We start from the raw sequence: 19,965 nt of genomic DNA, 5'->3' as shown, positions 1-19,965 counted from the left end.
TGCACTCAGTCTAGTATTAAAGATAATTGAATATGTACTAATGTTTTTACAGCCATTAATAAGAACAACATTATGTTTGCTTTGGAGAATCCCTCTGTGGCATTACACTTTCATTTATTAGACTCCTATAGACCTATAAACATTTACTTGACTTGATGGTTTACGATGCTTCATTATTGACTTATTACCATGTATAATCACAGATGACTCACACATGCTGTTGGCTTATTCATCACGAAGGCAGTCATTCACAAAGTAGGGCTGCAGAAGAAATAACAGTGCTGTGTTTTCATGGTGGAAAAACATGTCCACCTGTTTGAAGAGGAACCGGCACATTTGAACATATGCTCACAATTCAAACAGTCTGCCAAAACGCCGTAAAAAGAAGCTTGCATTTCTCACTAGCGTTTCAGTTTAGTCCCTTTGGTATAAAGGGATTACAGCCAGCTGCATTTCTAAAGATGCTTTGTTCTGTACAGTGTGTTGTTCTGATGTTTCTTCATGTTTTCTGAGTGTGAAGGCTCACATCTCCTCACACCTGTCAATGTCACAATGTGGGAAATTACTAGAGCGGCTTTTTTTATTTTGTTCTCGACTTGCTGCTAATGGCAAGGAGGGACATACAGGAGCTGCCATTAACATGTAGATTACATAGGGTAAAACAATAAATATCACCAGGAAGTTTCTCCATTGAATTACGCACATCAAGACAATTGCATTACAAGTTTAATGAAAATGTATGGTAATATATGCAAATTAGACATTATATTATGTGCTGATTTGCATACATTTGCCAAAATAAGAAATCTGAACATCTGAAGCCAGGTTCAAAATGATTCTTTCATTTTGATGATATCGATCCAAAGGTTTTTACAGAGGGAATTTTGGATAGTGTTTGGATGTTTTTTTTATCACATCATACATATGGAAATACTCTCAGCAGCCATAAATATAACATCTATTTTGACATGTTTTTTGGAATAAATCAGTCTATGAATGATATATGAACATCCCCTTATGGAAAAACAACTCCAGAATATAGAAAGCAATGAAATTGGGGTGTGTTCTAGAGAGTTCTGGCTCAGCATATGATCAAATTCCATAAAATAATCACTTATTTTTATTTCGGTAAATGAGGCATTATGTATTTTGGTACATGTAGGAGAAACTTGAAGACAACAGTAGACAATGTTAGTAAAATATAAATGTGTATTTTTGTGAAGTGTTTATATAACATAAGCCCAAACTCTCAAGAAGAGATGCTTTAGCTTGTAGTGGTGCCTTAATGCTAACCACTGTTGCACACAGTTCCCCCGTCCTCTAATAGCAGAGGCTGTCTCAGGTGTTTGTGCAGAGAGAGTAGGTAGGTGGTCTACTGATTGTGTCCGTGGTGCAGAGACACCATCACACCCGACCAGCTGTCTACACCAATGCTGTGTGATCTATACAGGCTGCCCACCTTCCTCTCCCATTAGGCTCAATCATGCTGGGTGGCTGAAAGTCTAACTAGCTTCCCATCCCTTTCCATTTAACCTCCTCCTCTCTCACACACACAATAATCCTCACTTTTAGCACAGACAGAGAGAGGGAAAAGGCAGGAGTACAATGACTTAAAATGTAATCCGTAAATTGGTGTTTTAATAAAAATGTTTTTGTTTGTATTCTTAGAAACATGAGAAGTAGATAACTCAAATCATTGTTGGAACAGTGACACAATCAGTCAGATTAAGCAACCGGCGGTGAATTTTAGATGAATAATGCAAGCTGCAAGATGAAAGAAAACATCGTCTTTTGTAGTCTGTCAGGCAGGAGACTGGGGCGAGCTATGACGGGCTCTAAACCAGCATGAAGTATCATTCTAACAGCCTGTTAGTTTGCCCGGGAGAGGAAGAAATTATATTGATTTTTTTTACTTCCTTTATCGTTGGAAATGTCATTTCACAAAGGCACATATTCTTTCACAAATTATATAAGAAACTGGAAAGGTTGTTTGTATCTGACTGGGTGTACTGAGATAAAGTTCTATTCCCTTCCATGTTGTATACATATCACTCTGTGAAATATGTTACTGCCAAGCCGACAGACTGTAGATTTCAGTGAATAATGTATAAACTGTTTCCTTTTGTTCAGCAGGAACATTATTCAACTGTTTTGTCTCTGTTGGAAGCGTGTGATTAATAGTCGTCACTTTCTGAACTGCGCTCGCATGACAAAGCGTCTTGTGACCTTTCCGTGAAGGAAATGGTCTGTTGACAATGCAATATGAAGGTGTCAGAAAGCAATAAGTCAGAAACACAAAAGCACAAACATGAACTAATTAGAAAGCACTCAGTGATATCTCTGCCGACGCTGCACGCTCCTCCAGATTTGAAATTGTAATTCAACAAAATGTTAAGGATTTTTTAATATGGATCTGATTTGCAGCAAAATTTGCATAGAAATATAAAATCATGGGATGCAATTGGCTTTTGTTTTCATTTCTTATTCAAGTAGCAGGATTTATGAATAGATTTAGGGACTTGGGCTACGCTAGTTGCTCTGTGAGGCTGTACTTTGGCAAACTTGTGCCTTGAGCTAAAAGCTAACGCCTGCATGCTAACATGCTCATACTGGGAATGCAAACTGTATGTATATTGTTTAGCTCGTTAACAAGTTCTGTGTTCAAGCTTTACATTTGTTTTCACTACATTTATTTGACAGCTTTTCATATAAAGAATTGCAAACCTATAATAAGCATATAAATACAATGCATTGGTATACAGCACAATAAAACACCCAACAGTTTATGAAGACATTAAAATGATTTAGAACTATAATGTAAAATGTCAGGGCCACTTTGACTAGATAGCGAAAGTTTGGGAATCCCTAAAGGTATTCATCCTGAGAGGGACATACATGTTTGTACTGTTTGTCATTCATGCAGTAACACTAAAAACTACAAATCGGAATATCATGGTTGCCCCTGTAGATGTTAGGACTTGATCATTTAAACATTTGAAATATTTTTACGGATTAGCAAATCCCTCGGAAAGTATCTTTTGAGCACTATTCATATCTCAACCAAACTTTGTGGTAATCCATCCATCAGTTTCTTAGATATTCCCGTCTAACAGATCAACATTGCAATGCCTTTAGGGTGTCTACAAAAAGCAACAATTTTGCAAAAGCTTCTTCTCACTAAACTATGACACATTATTTTGTGGAAAACAAAAACAATTCTTTAGCCCGAGGCATAACTTTCCACAAAGTGTCAATGGAAACAGTTTGCACATATTCTGCTACTTACAAACTTGACAAAAGACATGACCTTCCAAGTAAAAGTAAATAAAACTGAGATTAAATAATACTTACTTGTGCAAGTGGGAGAAAAATCAATACTTACCAATGCAGATTTGCTCAGTTTTGGAATTTTGCCTACATTGGTAAAAAACAAAATACTTAAATGGATGGAAATGTTAAAAACAGTGAGTGATTCCTGTTTACAATATCAAGAAATGTGGTTTTTCTTCCTAACGTGCTAAAAGGGTTACATACTACATTCAGATTTCTCTTTCACCAATACAGGAACCTTCTCTCATTACTCACCTTTCGTCTTCACAGCACGATTTGACCGATTGAATCGATTTCTGTGATAAACACTGTGAGTGTGCTTCTCCAGGGGGCTCAGCTACTGATTGTGTTTGCGTTTTTCCAGATGGTCACTAAACGGAACACTCATTGATCTGGGGAATGACTACCGGCGTCACATGTCTGGGGGCAGCCTGATCATTAGCAAGCTGGACAAGGACCAAGACATCGGGGTATACCAGTGCACAGCCTTCAACACGTGGGGGTCCATCCTCAGTCGCAGAGCCAGCCTGCAATTTGCATGTAAGTGATTTTATAACATGTTTCTTGACACGGCTTTTGAGAACATCCTGGCGTCTCTTTGTATCTGCTGACGTGTTGTTGCCCAAGCTTTTTTTTCCTACTCTTCGTTTACTAGTCTGATTTCTCATTTAGATTGCTTGAGAATAGATTTTCGTGGGGGAAATGTTGATGGAATGAAATATCAGAATCAACAACCCATGTTGGGTGAGGCAGCTTCTGACTGCCTCTGAACTCCATTGATTCTCATTAGTGGATCCGACTCTGACAGCGTCTATGCTTGGTCCAAAATTGACTCATATTTTGCCAAATGATACACCAGCCAGCCCCTGTGATCCAGACTTTGAACGAGACAAACTCAAATAATGCTTGAGAAGTGTTTGCATCTTTGTAATCACCATCCACCTCTCCATGAATAATAGATACGGCAGATTGTGAGTGGATCAGAAAGGCTGTGTGCTGCTCTGTCAGCCTGCTGTTTCAAAGGCAAAAGGCCTGGGAGGAATGAGATGCTGAGGAGCAGGCTCCTACCTATCACACCAGCACTGTACAAGCACATCTCCTCTCTTGATCAAGCCTACTGACTATTGATCATGTCCCAAGGATAGAGAGCATTTCACTTCCTCTCAGGAGATGGACTGCCATTACCCCTATAGCTAGTAATGAATCTCACTTGTGGAGACTGGGTGAAGAGCAGAGCTGCTTGACATTTATTGTCTTGCCTAATGCGCAGTGAGGGAGGTCTAGGAGATCAGCATGGCTGATACTCTGCTTTTCTTTGTAATGAGGCCATGCCCTAACATAGAAATGTCTTTGCTGCTTTGTTTGCCTTCAAAATTCAGCTGCTTCAACTATATGCTCTTGTCTTATCACAGCTAACAATAAAACACGGGAAATATTGCGTAGAATGATCGCCACCAAAAATGGATACCTGCATATAGATGCTAATATTCATCAGCAGCACAGTCCACATGTTGATGTTTAATCAAAAACTAAATTGTTGGTATAGGTTATTGCACAAAAGCCACCATGTGATTGGTCAATCCTACTCGGACTACAATCTTGACTCTTCAGAAACAAAAATCTAGTCCTGTTGCCTCCAGATTATGCTTCCATGTGCAGATATTTGATTGTAGATATTCGACTAACGTCACATGTATGAACAAACATAATCTTGGCTTTGGAAAATCAGGTTTCAACTAATGTTTAAAAATGTGTTTTTATTTGGCTTTTAGGCCACAGTGGACTTTTGTGTGTAGTACCAAGATTAGCCACTTGGGTTGCTAGTTCCAACACAGTTTCGAGCTCTCTCAAAGAGACAGTGTGTAGGATTGTGCGGCATCTAGCGTTGCAGTTGCAGAATTCAACCAACCGAATACTCCCTCTGATCCTTCCCTTTACACGACTGTGAAAAAGACCAGCCCATTACAAAATAGTTCCCGCTTTTTTTTCAAACACGTCAAGTTAAGGAAAAGCCTTATCTAGAGCCATTGCACATTTTCAATTAACAACCAGTGTTGAATGTGTCTCTCGGAAGGACAAACCTACAAAAAAAGGACAGATCAGCTGACTCAATATGCAGTTAACCTCAGCTCTAGGAAGCACTTAAGCATCTTTCAGCTCACTGTATGGCTTGGCTCTCATCAGTGTCATCTCAAGCCACAGTTGGCAGCTTAGTGATGATACCTGCATCTGCACCAAACAACACAATGATGCACTAAGTCACTAACTGGTGGATATAGTCAAACTTTTTAGGAGCCAAAGATATGTGAAGAATTGAACAGTTGGTGGAGACCAAACTTAGAGCTAAAACAGAGTTCTTATTCGACTTAGATTTGTCAAATTGCCATAGCCTACGTTTTCCTTTTGCATGTGATATTAGGCAACTGCGTGCACACACCATTGGTGCCTTAACAGCTTTGATCTGCTCCTCATTTGTTGCCAAAAAACAAATTCTTTGTAATTACTTTATTACAGCAACGATAGCCAACGATTCAACACCAAAAGCCCCAGGTATTTAATCAACCATGTTCACAGTATACGGTTGAAACATACACTGAGACAGCTGTTTTGTTTTGCCCCTGGAACAGGTGAAAGTGCCTTTGTTCCGGAACACTGCTGGAAACAATATACAAAGGGGAATGTCTACATGGTGACGCCATTGCCCAGACCAATTATCTTCCAGCTATAATGGCTGCTCTCTGTGTTCTCTAGGCCAGTCATTCTTTCGTGGCAGAGAGAATGATTCTGCTTGCAAAGGAATCACTGCAGCTACAGTGAGTTTGGCCTCTAGCGCTCAGAGTTACAGTGTGTGGTCAGTTCACTCCAGTGAAGCCCATTATTCCTCTGCTCAGAGGCCAGAGTAGACAGAAGTGTATCCCCTCCAGCACTGAGCCCAGCTACATCTCCGAACCTCTTCAGTACCGTTTGGCACGATATTGGGAAAGGGGTCATCCTTTCCTTGACCGCAAAGTCATTTTAAGTACGGTAGCTCTTTGATTCACCTCCTGCTGTTTCCTGTTATAATTATCAACTGCTGTTGCGTTCTCTTTTTATACAAATCTCACTTTAGCTATACTTCTTAGAATCATAAACGTCTTTGGGAGATGGACTCCATATTTACTAAGGCAGCCTGGTGAGATCAGAAGGACATTGCCTCTGTGTGTATTTTGAAGTCTGCCGGCTCCTCCTGTGGCCTCCTTGGTGTCCTGCCGTGACTTGGCTCTCTTTGAATCCACTGCGGTCATCGGAGAGCTGCTCATTAATCTTACCAACACTCTGTCCCACTTCCCTCCATAATCTTCCTCCTCCTAATTTCCCTTATCGGTCACACTGACTTTCTTTTGTTTGTGTTTGGAAGGCTTACTCTAGGCTGTTAGCCAGAGGGTGCAGACAGAGTACAGAGCGGAATGCGGCAGCTTCCCTCCATCAGTCACAAAGCCAGGGTCGGTTTATCATCCCAGGTTTGGGTTTTGTCTGCCAGCAACCGCTCATTCATTTGCAAGGGGATGGATTGTGCTGAGAGTATTGATGGGGGAGCTAATGCTTTTAAGTGCGAGATTACACCACATTTAATAATGATGTTACTTATTGCTGCTGGCACTGCAAACTGTCATTTGTCATGCACACTCCCCGGTGTTTTCTCAATCCAAAACGCCTCCCCGCTCCCCACTGCTTATTTTATCCAATTCAACCTAATCTTTTTTCCTGTGCTAAGTTGTTGTGGTGCTGGGTAAACATCACAACATCAGGTCCATCTATTTCATCAGCACCCAAGATGACTTTGAAAGTGTCAGAGGCTGTCTTGAGGTGTTCCGGAGCAATCAATGATGCCCTAATAAAATCCCAACGCTCAAAATGTAACATCAAAAACAAGCCTCAGTCAATCTGTAAAGGGAGTTTGGGCCTCCCTCAGAACTAACCTTTTCAAAGAAACTTAAGAATACATTTTTAAAAAATGCCTTTCTGGCTGTCTGACACTCTGCTATGGATGATTTCTTTTATTCCTCGGCTCCAGTCTAATTTCGATTTTTTTTTTTTACTCATCAGATCTTGATAACTTCAAAACTCAAACAGTGAGGAGCGCTGTGAACGTCCGCGAGGGCCAAGGAGTGGTTCTGTTATGTGGACCTCCTACATATTCTGGAGGTAAGTTTTTCCCTCTCTGGGTATGCAGCTTTTTGAGCCCTTTTATTCTTAATCATGATTCATGAACTATATAATTCCCTTCACTCGTTTCACATGGCAACCTTTGATGAGGGATTACTTCCTCACTCCCTACTAAATCTGTTTTTACACCCATTATAAATACACATGCGGCCTATAATCTTCCCCTTATATAATTTATGTTGAACTACTGTGCAAATCCTTCCGTGGGTGTTTCTTTCCTTGTTCTGTATATGTTTTAATTGCAGCAGTGTGTTTCCCAATTAGTCTTCAAATGTGCGTATTGAGTTTCTTGCTGTGAGTTGGATGAGATCATACCTATTTCAGATCTATGGCCAGAAGCCAGTTAGCTTAGCATAGCCTGTCCATATCTGCACAGCAGTGTGTGTACTACTTCCACTTATTTTTAAACAAGATATTCTTAGTAAACTCTAAAGTAACGTTAACAGCCTTTTATAAAATAACCAGTTATTTTACATAAAGTGTCGATAAAAAGGTGCTATAGGCAAGATTAGCCACCTGCAGACACAGCCCAGTAATCTGTTTCTGTAACTAGGAAGCTAACGCAGCAACGGGTTAGCTTAGCGTAGCCTGACAATCTGCATACCATTGTGTGTTCTACTTCGTAGTTGAAAAAGAGTGATTCAAAACATTTTATGTATACGTTTATAACCTTTCAAGTTACATGAACAGCCCTTTAAAAGTAGAGCCCTTTTGTTTCACATTTAGTTTTATTATATTGATTGTCGAGAGGTGCTATTGGCGAGCTTAGCAACCTTCAGCGTTAGCCCAGTTAGCCAAACCAGCTGCTGGCTGTATCCATATAATTATGCACCTCAACACGTTAAAAAAAATAATGTTTTATTGTTCAAATGAGAAGCTAAAAATGTAATCTTTAAATAAGAAGCCGTGAATAGCAGATAAAGACGCAGAGTTGGTATGGACAATGGCTGCTGCCTAGCTTGTCTCCCTCTTGATACTGTAGCTTGCATATTGAAACAACCCATTCCTTCAAAAGAGAACAGTTTGTAGTGCTGAGCATTGTACAGCTGGTCTAAGGGATAATGGGTCAGAGGACTCTGTGGGAAATACAGTTTGACAGCTTTCCTCTGACATGGGCTTGTATGCGGTTGGCTGCTGTAGCCGTAGCGCTATTGTGTTTTTCTTACACTTTCAGAAGTGAATGAAAAGTAAAGCAGTGCGAGCCCCGCTGTCCCTTTCTTCCTTCGCTCGCCCTGTCACTCCCCCTCTGGGTCTCCTCTCCATCTCTTCCCTTTTCCCGAATATTTTCTCTCTTGTAAATTGAAAGCTTGACTTTTTCGCATAACCTTGAACTTCACTGTACCTTATTCAACACCTCTTGTAAAAATAATCACTTCTGGTTCTCGTTTTGTTAACTCTTTTCTTCCCTCCACATTCATGTTCACATCACTCCCAAATGCGAAATTAAAAGCAATTGTGTCGCCTTAGTGCTCCTTTGTAGAAATGTGTTTACTCCAAGGTTTTTTTAGCACATGGGTCACTTTTGTTCTGTTGCAAAAAAGCCCCTGTGTTGTGTTTTCTTTTGACTTATTGCTTACAGTTCTATCACTGCTCATTAGCTACATAGTTCAGATGGAGGATATGCTGACTCCTAACTTTGTGGTTCCTGCTTGCCTAATCAGAAGGAGCTTTGTATCTGCATCACTGCTCCCAGCTCGGTTGTCCATCCCATCCAAAGCCGTCCCTAGAGGGACATTGGATGTGATTGACAGTCATTGCATTCACCTTTGACCCAGAGCCCCTCACCTCCGAAGTGGTAGATTACACTGAGCATCTCCTCGCTCTTGCAAATCTGTGCAGTGTGCATTTTTCAAAATGACACAGTAATTCATCATGGCAGGTTTTCTCTTTTCTTATGGTGGACCTGCAGCTTGTGAAGGCACATCACAGCACGTTCGTAATTCCATACGTCAATCCTTTCAACACTCAATCCATCCGTCCATTCGTTTGTGCCTCCCATGAACCAGACCATGTCACTCAGAGATCCGGTGAATGCAGGCCATGTGTCAGGGGAGGGCCACTGACGCGCTGTAATCCATTTTGTTTCGCTCCCTTTCCTTGAGTCTCCCATTGCTTCTGCACCGATAGATACTGCATTTGCCATGCCTTGGTATCTCTTCCCAAGGATACTGAGATAAGGGAGTGATATGCTTAGAGTTTTTAGGCCACACTTGGGTATCTTCTTTCGGTTCAGCTGTCCCAGCTATAGAGGGTAAAAGATCTAAAACTCTTATGTGTGGTATCAGTTTTAAAGCAATGACAGCAGAATATCTCAACTCTAAGTTAAATTGTATTTCTTTCCATTCCAGAGCTGACATTTGCATGGATCTTCAATGAATACCCGTACTTTGTCCAGCAAGACAACAGGCGATTCATTTCTCAAGAGACCGGGAGTCTGTACATCGCTAAAGTGGAGACCTCGGATGTTGGCAACTACACCTGTGTGGTTAACAACACCGTCTCAAGGGAGAAGGTGCTCAGCTCTCCAACACCACTGGTCCTCAGAAGTGACGGTAAATGACATAAAATATGAAGAATCCATTTAAGATTTTGGAACAGGATACAAGTTTAGAAGTGTTCTGGTTTTTGTGGTTCGAGTTGTATTGACCAATTACATTTTAGTAGGCTTTGGTTGAATACAGGCAGCTTATATTGAGGGCAAAATAGGTGGAACACTGACTGAAATGCAATGTCTGAACCAATCAGCTTTTCTATCAGAGTGTATTTACCACTATTCAGCTTTTTATTAGCTTGAAATTATTTTGGGAAAATGAGTCATAAATGAACTTGCTTATCAGACTGCAAAGTCCTGACCTTCAAAAATGTGGAGCCGCTGGGATCTGATATTGCATTTTTATTTTAGTATATTTCCAATCATGGTTCAAAAGTGGTCATTACTTAGGCAAGTAGCTGTAAGTTACGTCTGAGGTTAACCCTGGGCTGTTAATTATTTCCTGTTCACAGACTTCTAGCTTACAATTTATTATAAAAACCTATGATTTAAATTGTGTTGGTCTCATGTAAATTAAACTACAGGCCTGCATTCATGTGCTATTAACAAGATAGGATGGTGCCACTCACAAACATATCTTGCTTCAATATGAAAAGAACAACATGATATAATGGCAAACACAGAGAATGAGTGTTAATCAGCAACAGCTCAGTATTTTATAGTCACAGTTATCAATGCAGATGACAGAATCAATGGTAATTGGTTTTCAGTCTCATTTACATTAGCTGAATATGGCATTACTAATTGAGGAACCCTAACCCTAACTTGAAAATAGCTCTCTCTTAAATTGTGATTCCAACATTGGTCGAGTTAATCGCTCAGCCTGATGTATTACAGTTGTTGCATTTAATATATTTCAACAACATGGTAGGACCTGCTTCTCTACCAGGCAAGTCTTTTCCGTGACGTGTTCCCTGAATCTTTTATCAGCCACCTCAGATTTTTTTCCTCCTCTTCAGCAGCCCTTTGAGGGTCACTTTTGCTCTGCATGCATAAAGACTTCTGTGTTAGCTGTCCCACTCTGTTACCGCTCTCGCTTTGATCCAACATGTGTATAATCTGTGCCGTTAATCATTGATATAAAAAGCTTGTCTTCTGTTGTCTCACTTTTGTAGGAGTAATGGGGGAATATGAACCCAAAATAGAAGTTCATTTCCCTGATTCGGTTCCAGCTGCGAAGGAATCGTTGGTGAAACTAGAATGCTTCGCTCTGGGAAAGTAAGTGAATCTCATTGTGTGTGCGACATAAGCTGTAGGCTCATTCATGCATGAATAAGCGCTACTCAAGATGATTTAAGGATGCACAAGCGTAACATTACTCATTCTCAGATTCATCGATTCTTACAAGATTGAAGGCCGCAGCATGACACGACAAGGGAGGGATCAAAGTTCCTTTAAGAGCTTCTTAATCAGAGAAATCACAGTTTGATTTTTGGAGAACAATAACTGACAAGACACTCACTTTGATCACTGTGACTGACAGTTGCCATCATGGGAATGTTTTTGATTGTCTCTTGCAGCCCTGTCCCTGAAATAAGCTGGAGGAGAACCAGCGGCATCCCGTTCCCCAGCAAAGTGAAAATGAAGAATTCAAACGCCGTCCTTGAAATCCCCAATTTCCAGCAGGAAGATGCTGGGACATACGAATGTATGGCAGAGAATCGGCGAGGCAAAAACGCTGCACGGGGTCGTATCTCATTCCATGGTGAGTGAACCATTTTAAATTGATGCAGGGAGAATGAATGTGCGTGTGTACGTACAGGAAACAAGCATGTCACCAGCGGCTTTAATCTCATTTGTTTGACAGAAAACCTATTTGTCTGCAACGTGCGGGGCATAATGTTACCATGAAATTACAGTACATGCAATAGATCCACGCTAGATGAAGTAAAAAGTGAATATTAGATTACAGGCCGTGAATTTCCAGTCAATATTCAAATCTATTTACCAGCATGTGTTCCTCATTAGGCTGATAATCCACTTTGAAGGCTGCATGAATGGCTTCATGATTTCTGATACCACTCTTGACTAATCCTACTGCTGGTATAATTAAAACACATGTTTGAAAAGGTAATCCTCTCATTTATTCCAAGCTAAACCTCACTGGCTCCAGACAATGACGGACACGGCTCTGTCCATCGAAGAAAACCTCTTTTGGGAGTGCAAGGCCAATGGAAAGCCCAAACCGTCCTACAGCTGGCTGAAGAATGGGGAGCAAGTGATGGCTGAGGTATGGAGATATGAGACTATATACAAATTGGTGAAAAGTGAAGGAAATCAATGTGAGGCAACATAATGATGCATATATTTCCATTCCAAATAGTAACACTGAATCAAAAATGTACAGAAGCTGTTTAAAATATGCATGGTACATCAACCATGTACTGGTAAACGCATGTCCTGAATCAAAACATGCAGTTAATAGCTAGAATCAACCTCTCATCCTTGTTCCACTTAGTAGGGAGAAATACTGTTCATGCAATTTGAGGAGTGCTCCACATTTTAGCATTGCTATCATAATGGTGCAGACAGATTTAGAAGAGGCAGAGGCTGTCTGACATTTAAGGCCCATTCACACCTGCTATTAACATATTATCTGTATATTTTATGCGGATTATGACATCTAATTCCCAAGCCTTTGCACTCGCACTTAACAACATTTATGTCAATTCTAGCGGTCTGATTTGTATATGCATTCATTTTAAAGAGGACATTTTATGCTCATTTTCAGGTTCATTATTGTACTCTCTCTCCCACTTTCCTGTCACTCTCCACTGTCCTATCCGATTAAAGGCAAAAAGCCCCCAAAAAATATCTTCCACTATCCACTTTTCACCCTCTGTCTGAAACCAGAGCCCAGTCTGCTCTGATTGGTTAGCTGGCCGGCTCTGTTGTGATTGGTCAACCGCTTAGAGATGTCCCACCCCTTAGCCTATCATCGAAAATGTGTTGGAGCATGAGCCAATAGAAGCGCAAGTGTTACATAGTGATGTCACTATGTCAAGGATGTCCAAACTACGGTCCGGGGGCCAAACGCGGCCCAAAGGCCATTTTGAATCAGCCCAATCTGAGGCTTGTGTTTTAAGGAATGAGCTGCCAACAAAATAAACGAAACGTTAAAGAGAGACGGGATGCAGGCTGTTTTTTTCTGAAAGCGTTTTCAAGTATCGCGCATTATTCACCTACATTTGATTTGTTTTGCTAACTTATAACTTCACTAATGAGGCGATATTCACCTCTATAAGTGGCCCAGCTCTCCGTATATTTTTCTGTATGTGGCCCTCGGTGAAAAAAGTTTGGACACCCCTGCCCTATGTTAAGTAAGTTCAATGGAGGCGTTTCAGGCAGGTTGGGGGGGGGGAGGGGGGACGACAGTGTGTGGGAGAGAAACAGATTTTAGCCTACAATCTGTATCATTGTACAGATTCTGTACGAATCTGTACATTTGTAAGTCATCAAGTTATTGAAGTTCATTTTTTAATTTATTTATCTTTTTCATTATGTATATGTTTGGATTCAAGGCATACGATAAGGCGTGTTGATTTGATGTATTTTTCTTATACTGCCTGTAGAGAAATGTGTACCCATGTTTGACAATCATAAACGATCCGGCTGTAAAATACAAAAGTCACTTTGGGTGAAAAATGGCTTTCTGTCTCTTCAGAGAACTGAAACTTTACACCTCCATCTTTTTTAATCACAATTTATTTAGACATCACCCCACTAGACCCACAAAAAAACGATGTATGGCTGTCACAACCCCTGATCACCCTTATGTGTAGAATTGCTGTACTGCTTCATTAAATTAGCCACTGAAGCAAAAACGTGCAAATAATTTAATATCTGTTGAAGTGTTCCTCTAAGTTAGATTAAATCCCTGTGAAGGTTAGCCTTATTTATGCATAAGGTGACTTAGTATGTCACTAATAAGCTCCAACTCTCTCTTCATGTGTCTGTAATTAAGATATCAGGGTAAGAAGCCACCCCCAACTGCAGCCTTTCGGATCTCTGACTAGCTCATTGGGCCAAAATCAATCATCAAGTCATCATCGGAGCTGTCATGATAGTTTTTCCAACTGAACGACCACGGAAAATAAATTGCTTTTTAATATGCTGCTGGTGCTGTTGTCAACATTGCTTCTTGTCTGTGTATCTAAGATGTAGGTTAGCAGTTTCCACCAGTGCCACATCATCTCTTCCCCTATTCCAAGATGAACACTGCCACAATGCTCTTTTCTCTCTTCCTCCTCTCCTGCTGTCCCCCTCTCTTCATGGTGCAACAGTAATTGCTGCATCGCTTTTGGTCATAATAAGCTCGCCGGATATGCAGATGATGTCTCTTTTCCCTCCTCAGGGCCAGGTACAAATCGAAAACGGGGCCCTCTCCATAGCCGCGTTAAACCTGTCCAATTCAGGGATGTATCAGTGTGTGGCTGAAAACAAACATGGCATTATTTATTCCGGTGCCCAACTAATGGTGTTAGGTAAGATTGCATCCTTCCCTCTGCTTTTATCCTGCTTATCTGTCTGTGTGTTTGATCATCTCCTAAGATAAAAACCAGGATCCTGCTATAGCTCTCCTCAGCAATCAGTATGCAGACTCATTTGATGTCACCATGGGCTCTGCCGGCAGAAAATATGAATCTGATAGAGTGTCTCATTTTACTTTTGCTCGTTTCATCATATTGATTTGGATACTACAAACGCATTACTCTGTGGCGTTGTGCATGCTTTCTCATGTAGATGGGGGTATTGATTTATTTGCAAAGCTTTGATGACTTCCAACGGACTGGCTCGATGACAAATCCATTTCTGTCCTGATACATGTGATGACACTTGGGGGTCCAAATGATGGCTGACAAAATGTGATGATGAGTGTGGGCAGCAGCCAAAAGCCGTGCAGGTTGGAAGCATGCTGAGGGTGGATTATGTGATAAAGCATTGAAGGGTGGGGTGGCAGGAGGGTCCATATAGCCTTGAGCCAAAAAGGCATTTCTGCTGAGTTCATGCTGAGGTTTTGAGCCGCTCTCACTAAGAGCTGAAGGGGAGTCGATGTCGATACGGCACGGCTGATCTGCACAGGTACAGGTTGCCTATATGTTTTAATCTTACGCCTTTCTCTGCCCCCCCAACACACAGCTTCACCTCCCAGTTTCTCCAAAAGTCCATTAAGGGCCCTTCTAAAAGCCCGTTCAGGAAGCGAAGTCACTCTCGAATGCAAGCCCGAGGCTTCGCCCCCAGCAATTAGCCTGTGGAAGAAAGGGAATGAGATCCTGCAGAGAAGCGAAAGGTAGGATAAAAGTCCAAGTGCAAATCCGTCAGCTTTTATTCACTTTCACAGCAAAATGACTTGTTTGAATAGTATATTTGGGTTTTGTGCCGATGCATAAAAGGAAAGGCTAATGAGGAGAATGAGAGCAGAGCACCCACCAAGAAAATTGCAAATGGCTAATGTGCTGCGCGCACCCTCGTGTGCAAATAGCTTGGTTTGAGGGATGACGATGCCAGCTGGTCATATCAACACTGCATGCATGGAATGTTTGAGACCATAAAAGATTAGCAAATGGAGCCATGCTGAAGATAAAAGCTTTTAAATAGAGACAAAGAGACATCACTCTAGACTAAAAAGTCTGTGCAGACATTATGCTGCCAATGAGCAAACTTTAGACTCCACTTAAGTGGTTGAAAGTGGTGCTCCATTTGCTTTGTGGTTGAGCTACTAAAAATATTTCACACAATAGCCAAGGACCAATTAAAAGGTGAAGAAATCCAAAGATATCAGAGGCAAGAAATTACATATATGAGCAATCCGCAAGCAGTGTGTTCATCATTGGGGGAAGAAGAAAAGCGCTGACTAAACCCTGCTGCGAGTCAGCGCACGCACATCGAGAATTCGTAACACAAACAAACACACAAGCAGGCAGGGCACACTGAATAAGAACAACAGAAACACAGACATCCCAGCCCACAGAAGAAATTCGCAACTTTGAATCACGCCTGCTTATACAAAAGGAGGTCTGAAAGGAACAATATAAGCAAAGCGTCTTGTCAAAACAACACTGAGGCTCCAGATGGGAAGCTGCATCTATAGCTGCAGAGAATTGGTAAAATTGCCAAGCTGACTGACATTTAACACACTGTATGTGAAGCCCACATGTTTCAAGGTGCACACTGGATGTATGCAGACACTGGATGAGAAGTGTTTTCTCTTTTAGGCAGTCACGCTGTAAATCGGAGCATTGCTTATATAATTGTTAACACAGTGACTGCCAAAACAACATACTGTATATCTGCTCTATTTAACATTATGAAACAGTGGCAGTGATCATGTGACCTTTCTACTAAGCACTATGAAACAGAGCTAATTGGTTATGTCTCAGCAATAAAAAATAATTGGTCAAGATGCGGAAAATATCGTGGCTTCATTCAGAATAAGAAAATGATTTAGTACTTTTTATGTTTTGACTTCTGTTTCAAGAGGGACTCAAACACGGTTACCTGGGGGAAGCCCACTAATTATGATGTTGCACCTTGCCAAACACAAACAAGTTCCAAGCATACACTTTTGAGCTCTTGGTAGTGAACCACCACTTTAATATAACTGCTAATAATGCTGTTTTTAGGAGCTGGCTATTTCCAAGGAGAGCATTGCATTATGATATGTATTGATATTATAGATATTCACAATCCAGTACATGGTCATTTTAATAGCTCTGCTGAATTCAGCTGTTTATTTGTTTGCTTTTTGTCTTGATCATTCTTTGTTGGTCTCTTAATAAATGCAGTTTACTTTCTTGCCCGACAATAATTGCATTCTACCATATATAATACAGATATATTGGGTTCCCTGCATGAAAGCTTCCTCACTGACCCTAGCAACATAAATCCTGTGAAGCACACTTTATGTATTCATTGAGTTATTCAGTGTTGCTGTTTGTAAAATATTTCTTCATTTAGTAATGTGTCCCTGAGTTTAGCCCGCCACTGAGTGAGGGTAATGGGTCACCCTGCCTGCTGCGTCAAAGAATTTCATTTTCCTGAGCTTTAGAGGGGGGCTTTAAAGTAGCATTAGGGTCACAGTTCTTCAGAGGCTTTCAATTTTTGTCAAGAAAATACACAAAGAATAAAAAAAAGAGACTGGCACAAAATAATACACACAGATGCAATACAAAGCTCAGCATTTCAGTCTGACTGTACGCTCTGCACCTTGGTAAAACACTGAAAATGTGTTCCGCCTTCTGCAGGATTACTTTGCTTCCCAACGGGACTTTGAAAATCGCCAATGTTACCAGACGGGATGCAGCCATCTACACTTGCATGGCTAAGAATCAGTTTGGGACAGCAAGCACGAGTGGGAGGCTGCTCATCACCGGTGAGTCTTTCCCCATCAACATTTCACGCTTCTCCACACCCAGCCCTTTGTTGATGTAACCATGTTATTTTCTGCTTTCTATTGAAGCTGATTCAGACTGATAACAATGGTAGATTTTCCTTTCAAGGTTGATGGAAACAATGGGTTCTTGATTTCAAACTGAAAGAACAAAGGCAGCTTCATGTTGATAACAACCAACAATTGGGTCTAAAAGGTAAAACTAAAAGCATTGTAAGTAGGTTTCCTTATTAACTGTCTATTTCCACCAAAATACAACTCCTGACCACATCAGCTTGGACAATATCTCCAAATTGAGTAGCACTTTTAAGAAGAAATATGTATATAGCACTTGCAAAATCGATATTCGGCAAGAAGTTGGCTAACACAATCAATTTGCTAGCACCCATAAAGCTAACAAATTAGCACCCTTTATCTTGTTGGTTTAAGCTAGTATTTTTTCAGGGGGGGGGGGGTTAGATTATTTCTATGAATGGTCATCCAGTTGTTGCTGGTTGCCAGGAAATAGCTCTCAACAAAGAAATAGTCCAACATAGGCTCTGTAGCCTGCCGTTGGCCCTATCTACAATCTTGTTGCCGGGCTAAGTTAGCAGGCTTCTGGCAGAAGTTTTAAAAAGAGCCTACAGAAGTGATCTAACTCAAGAAAAGAAATATGCCTATTCCAAAACTTTCTTTAACTTTTAGAATGCATTTGAAAGCAGCATACATTCCATTATGCTTAAGCAAGTGGTCTTACATTGTAAACAAGAATGGAGTCTAAAGGTCTTGAGAAAAGTAAGCAGTTCACATTTAGATGACCTGGAAAAGAAATATCAACATTGTATTTCAGCCTGTAAAGAAATCCAACGCCTTACAGCCTCACTGTACCTAGTTGAACAGACATGATTGGACAATTCTTTACGAGGTCGGAGTCGAGCAAACGTTTCCATCTAGTTATTCAAAACTAAAGGTCAACGGTTTCTCGTCAATCTTTGACTTGATAATGTCCTCATTTATAGTCATGTATATTGCATGTGTAATGTTAAAAACCAAGGTTATTATCAAATGATTATCATTTTGCAAAACAACATTTGAATAAGCAGTAAAATATTATCCTTGATTTAGTTAAAGGTCGTGCCACCACATTTATACATTGGGTGACATAACACGTCCACCTCGCGTTGAATCTGTTGTGTGCGTAGCCACCTGACCTATTTTTCTCATTAGCTTCTATTCTTCTTATACACTGACAGCTGAACCATTTAATGTCATGGAATTTAATTACTGTGACCTTTCCTCAACACACAACGAGGCCTCCAATCCACCGAAGCCACCGGTGGGAATGCGCTCCCATCTCTGTTATCCCGCTTCAAACATTTTCCAGTCAAATTGATCCCCGAACATAAAGTGTGAACCTGATATGTCATAAAATATTGCTAATGGACAGGCCTGGAATTTAAGTGCTTATTAAAAATCAGGAAAAGCACACATCCGTGGGTAATTTAATGATGGTGACTTGATTTAGCCATGAATTGAAGTGAGATTGCAGTTGCCCGGGTCACGCCGGTGTTAAAGGTTCCCGTGGCAGCCATATTAACATGCGTACACTGTCGTCTGTTGTCTGGCCAGAGCCCACCAGGATCACCATGAGGCCCACTAACATGGAGATTATTGTTGGCGAGAGCATCGTGTTACCCTGCCAGATTGCCTGCGATCCAGCTCTGGATGTTTCCTTCTCGTGGGCATTTAACGGCCAGCTCATCGACTTCCAGCGAGACAGCGATCATTTCGAAAGAGTGGGCGGGGTGAGTCATCACAAACATTAAACACAGCTTCATTCGGGCTATTTTGGGAGTAATTGGGACACACTGCATTTTGTGCAAGGCTATGCTCTACTGCCCTGCTGAGGTCTTCTTAGACACCAAGCAGTAATTTGTTATGCCGTGACTCGTCCATTAGAAAAGTTTCACAGTGGTCAGCAGTGGATAGAATATAAAAAAATGACATATATTTAAGTTCAATTCCTTCAAACCCTGTCCTGTTAAAGCATTAAACAATGGTACTGTTGGGTCAGTAATAAGGATCTTTACCTTTTGAATTGACTGCACGAGCTGCCACTATTAAAGATGTCATTTCAGTCGAAAGAGTCTTCATTTATTACGTCTCTATTCTTTTCATCGCTTAAACTTCCAGTTCTCCTATATCAAGGGAGAACATGTTCTTATCACCTTCCTCTGCTTTAATTTAATTTGCATACCTATTTGTGAATTGTAAGCCCCGAAATAATTGAGTAATGAGCCAGCTGGCAGCAGGCATGGCACCAGAAAATGTCCATCTGAAATCCTCATTCTCTGATATAATTACAAATGATAACTCTTTGTTGGATATTTTCTTCCTTTTGATGAAGGTTAAAGTAAATTGTTCAGAGCTTGTTACGCTTGAAATTACTTTGAACACGGTGCCATTTATCATCCAAGGTCAGCAGTCCAATGCCTGCCATTCACGTGTT

General features: G+C 40.8%; 1 protein-coding gene across 1 annotated transcript in view; it reads left to right on the top strand.

The window, feature by feature from the left end:
- cntn3b (contactin 3b) overlaps positions 1-19,965 on the top strand; it is a 50,202-nt gene that overhangs the window by 16,704 nt on the left and 13,533 nt on the right. Inside the window, exons 4-13 of the mRNA XM_063909793.1 lie at positions 3,695-3,870; positions 7,417-7,515; positions 9,885-10,088; positions 11,203-11,305; positions 11,608-11,792; positions 12,181-12,317; positions 14,442-14,571; positions 15,227-15,377; positions 17,332-17,459; positions 19,086-19,261. Coding sequence (XP_063765863.1) covers positions 3,695-3,870; positions 7,417-7,515; positions 9,885-10,088; positions 11,203-11,305; positions 11,608-11,792; positions 12,181-12,317; positions 14,442-14,571; positions 15,227-15,377; positions 17,332-17,459; positions 19,086-19,261 — 1,489 coding nt within the window. The remainder of the gene's footprint in view (positions 1-3,694; positions 3,871-7,416; positions 7,516-9,884; positions 10,089-11,202; positions 11,306-11,607; positions 11,793-12,180; positions 12,318-14,441; positions 14,572-15,226; positions 15,378-17,331; positions 17,460-19,085; positions 19,262-19,965) is intronic.

This window comes from Eleginops maclovinus, chromosome 20, assembly GCF_036324505.1.
Source record: "Eleginops maclovinus isolate JMC-PN-2008 ecotype Puerto Natales chromosome 20, JC_Emac_rtc_rv5, whole genome shotgun sequence".
In the NCBI taxonomy this organism is placed as follows: domain Eukaryota; kingdom Metazoa; phylum Chordata; class Actinopteri; order Perciformes; family Eleginopidae; genus Eleginops; species Eleginops maclovinus.
The sequence above is the reverse complement of the archived record's forward strand: the minus strand, read 5'-3'. Positions and strand labels throughout refer to the sequence as shown.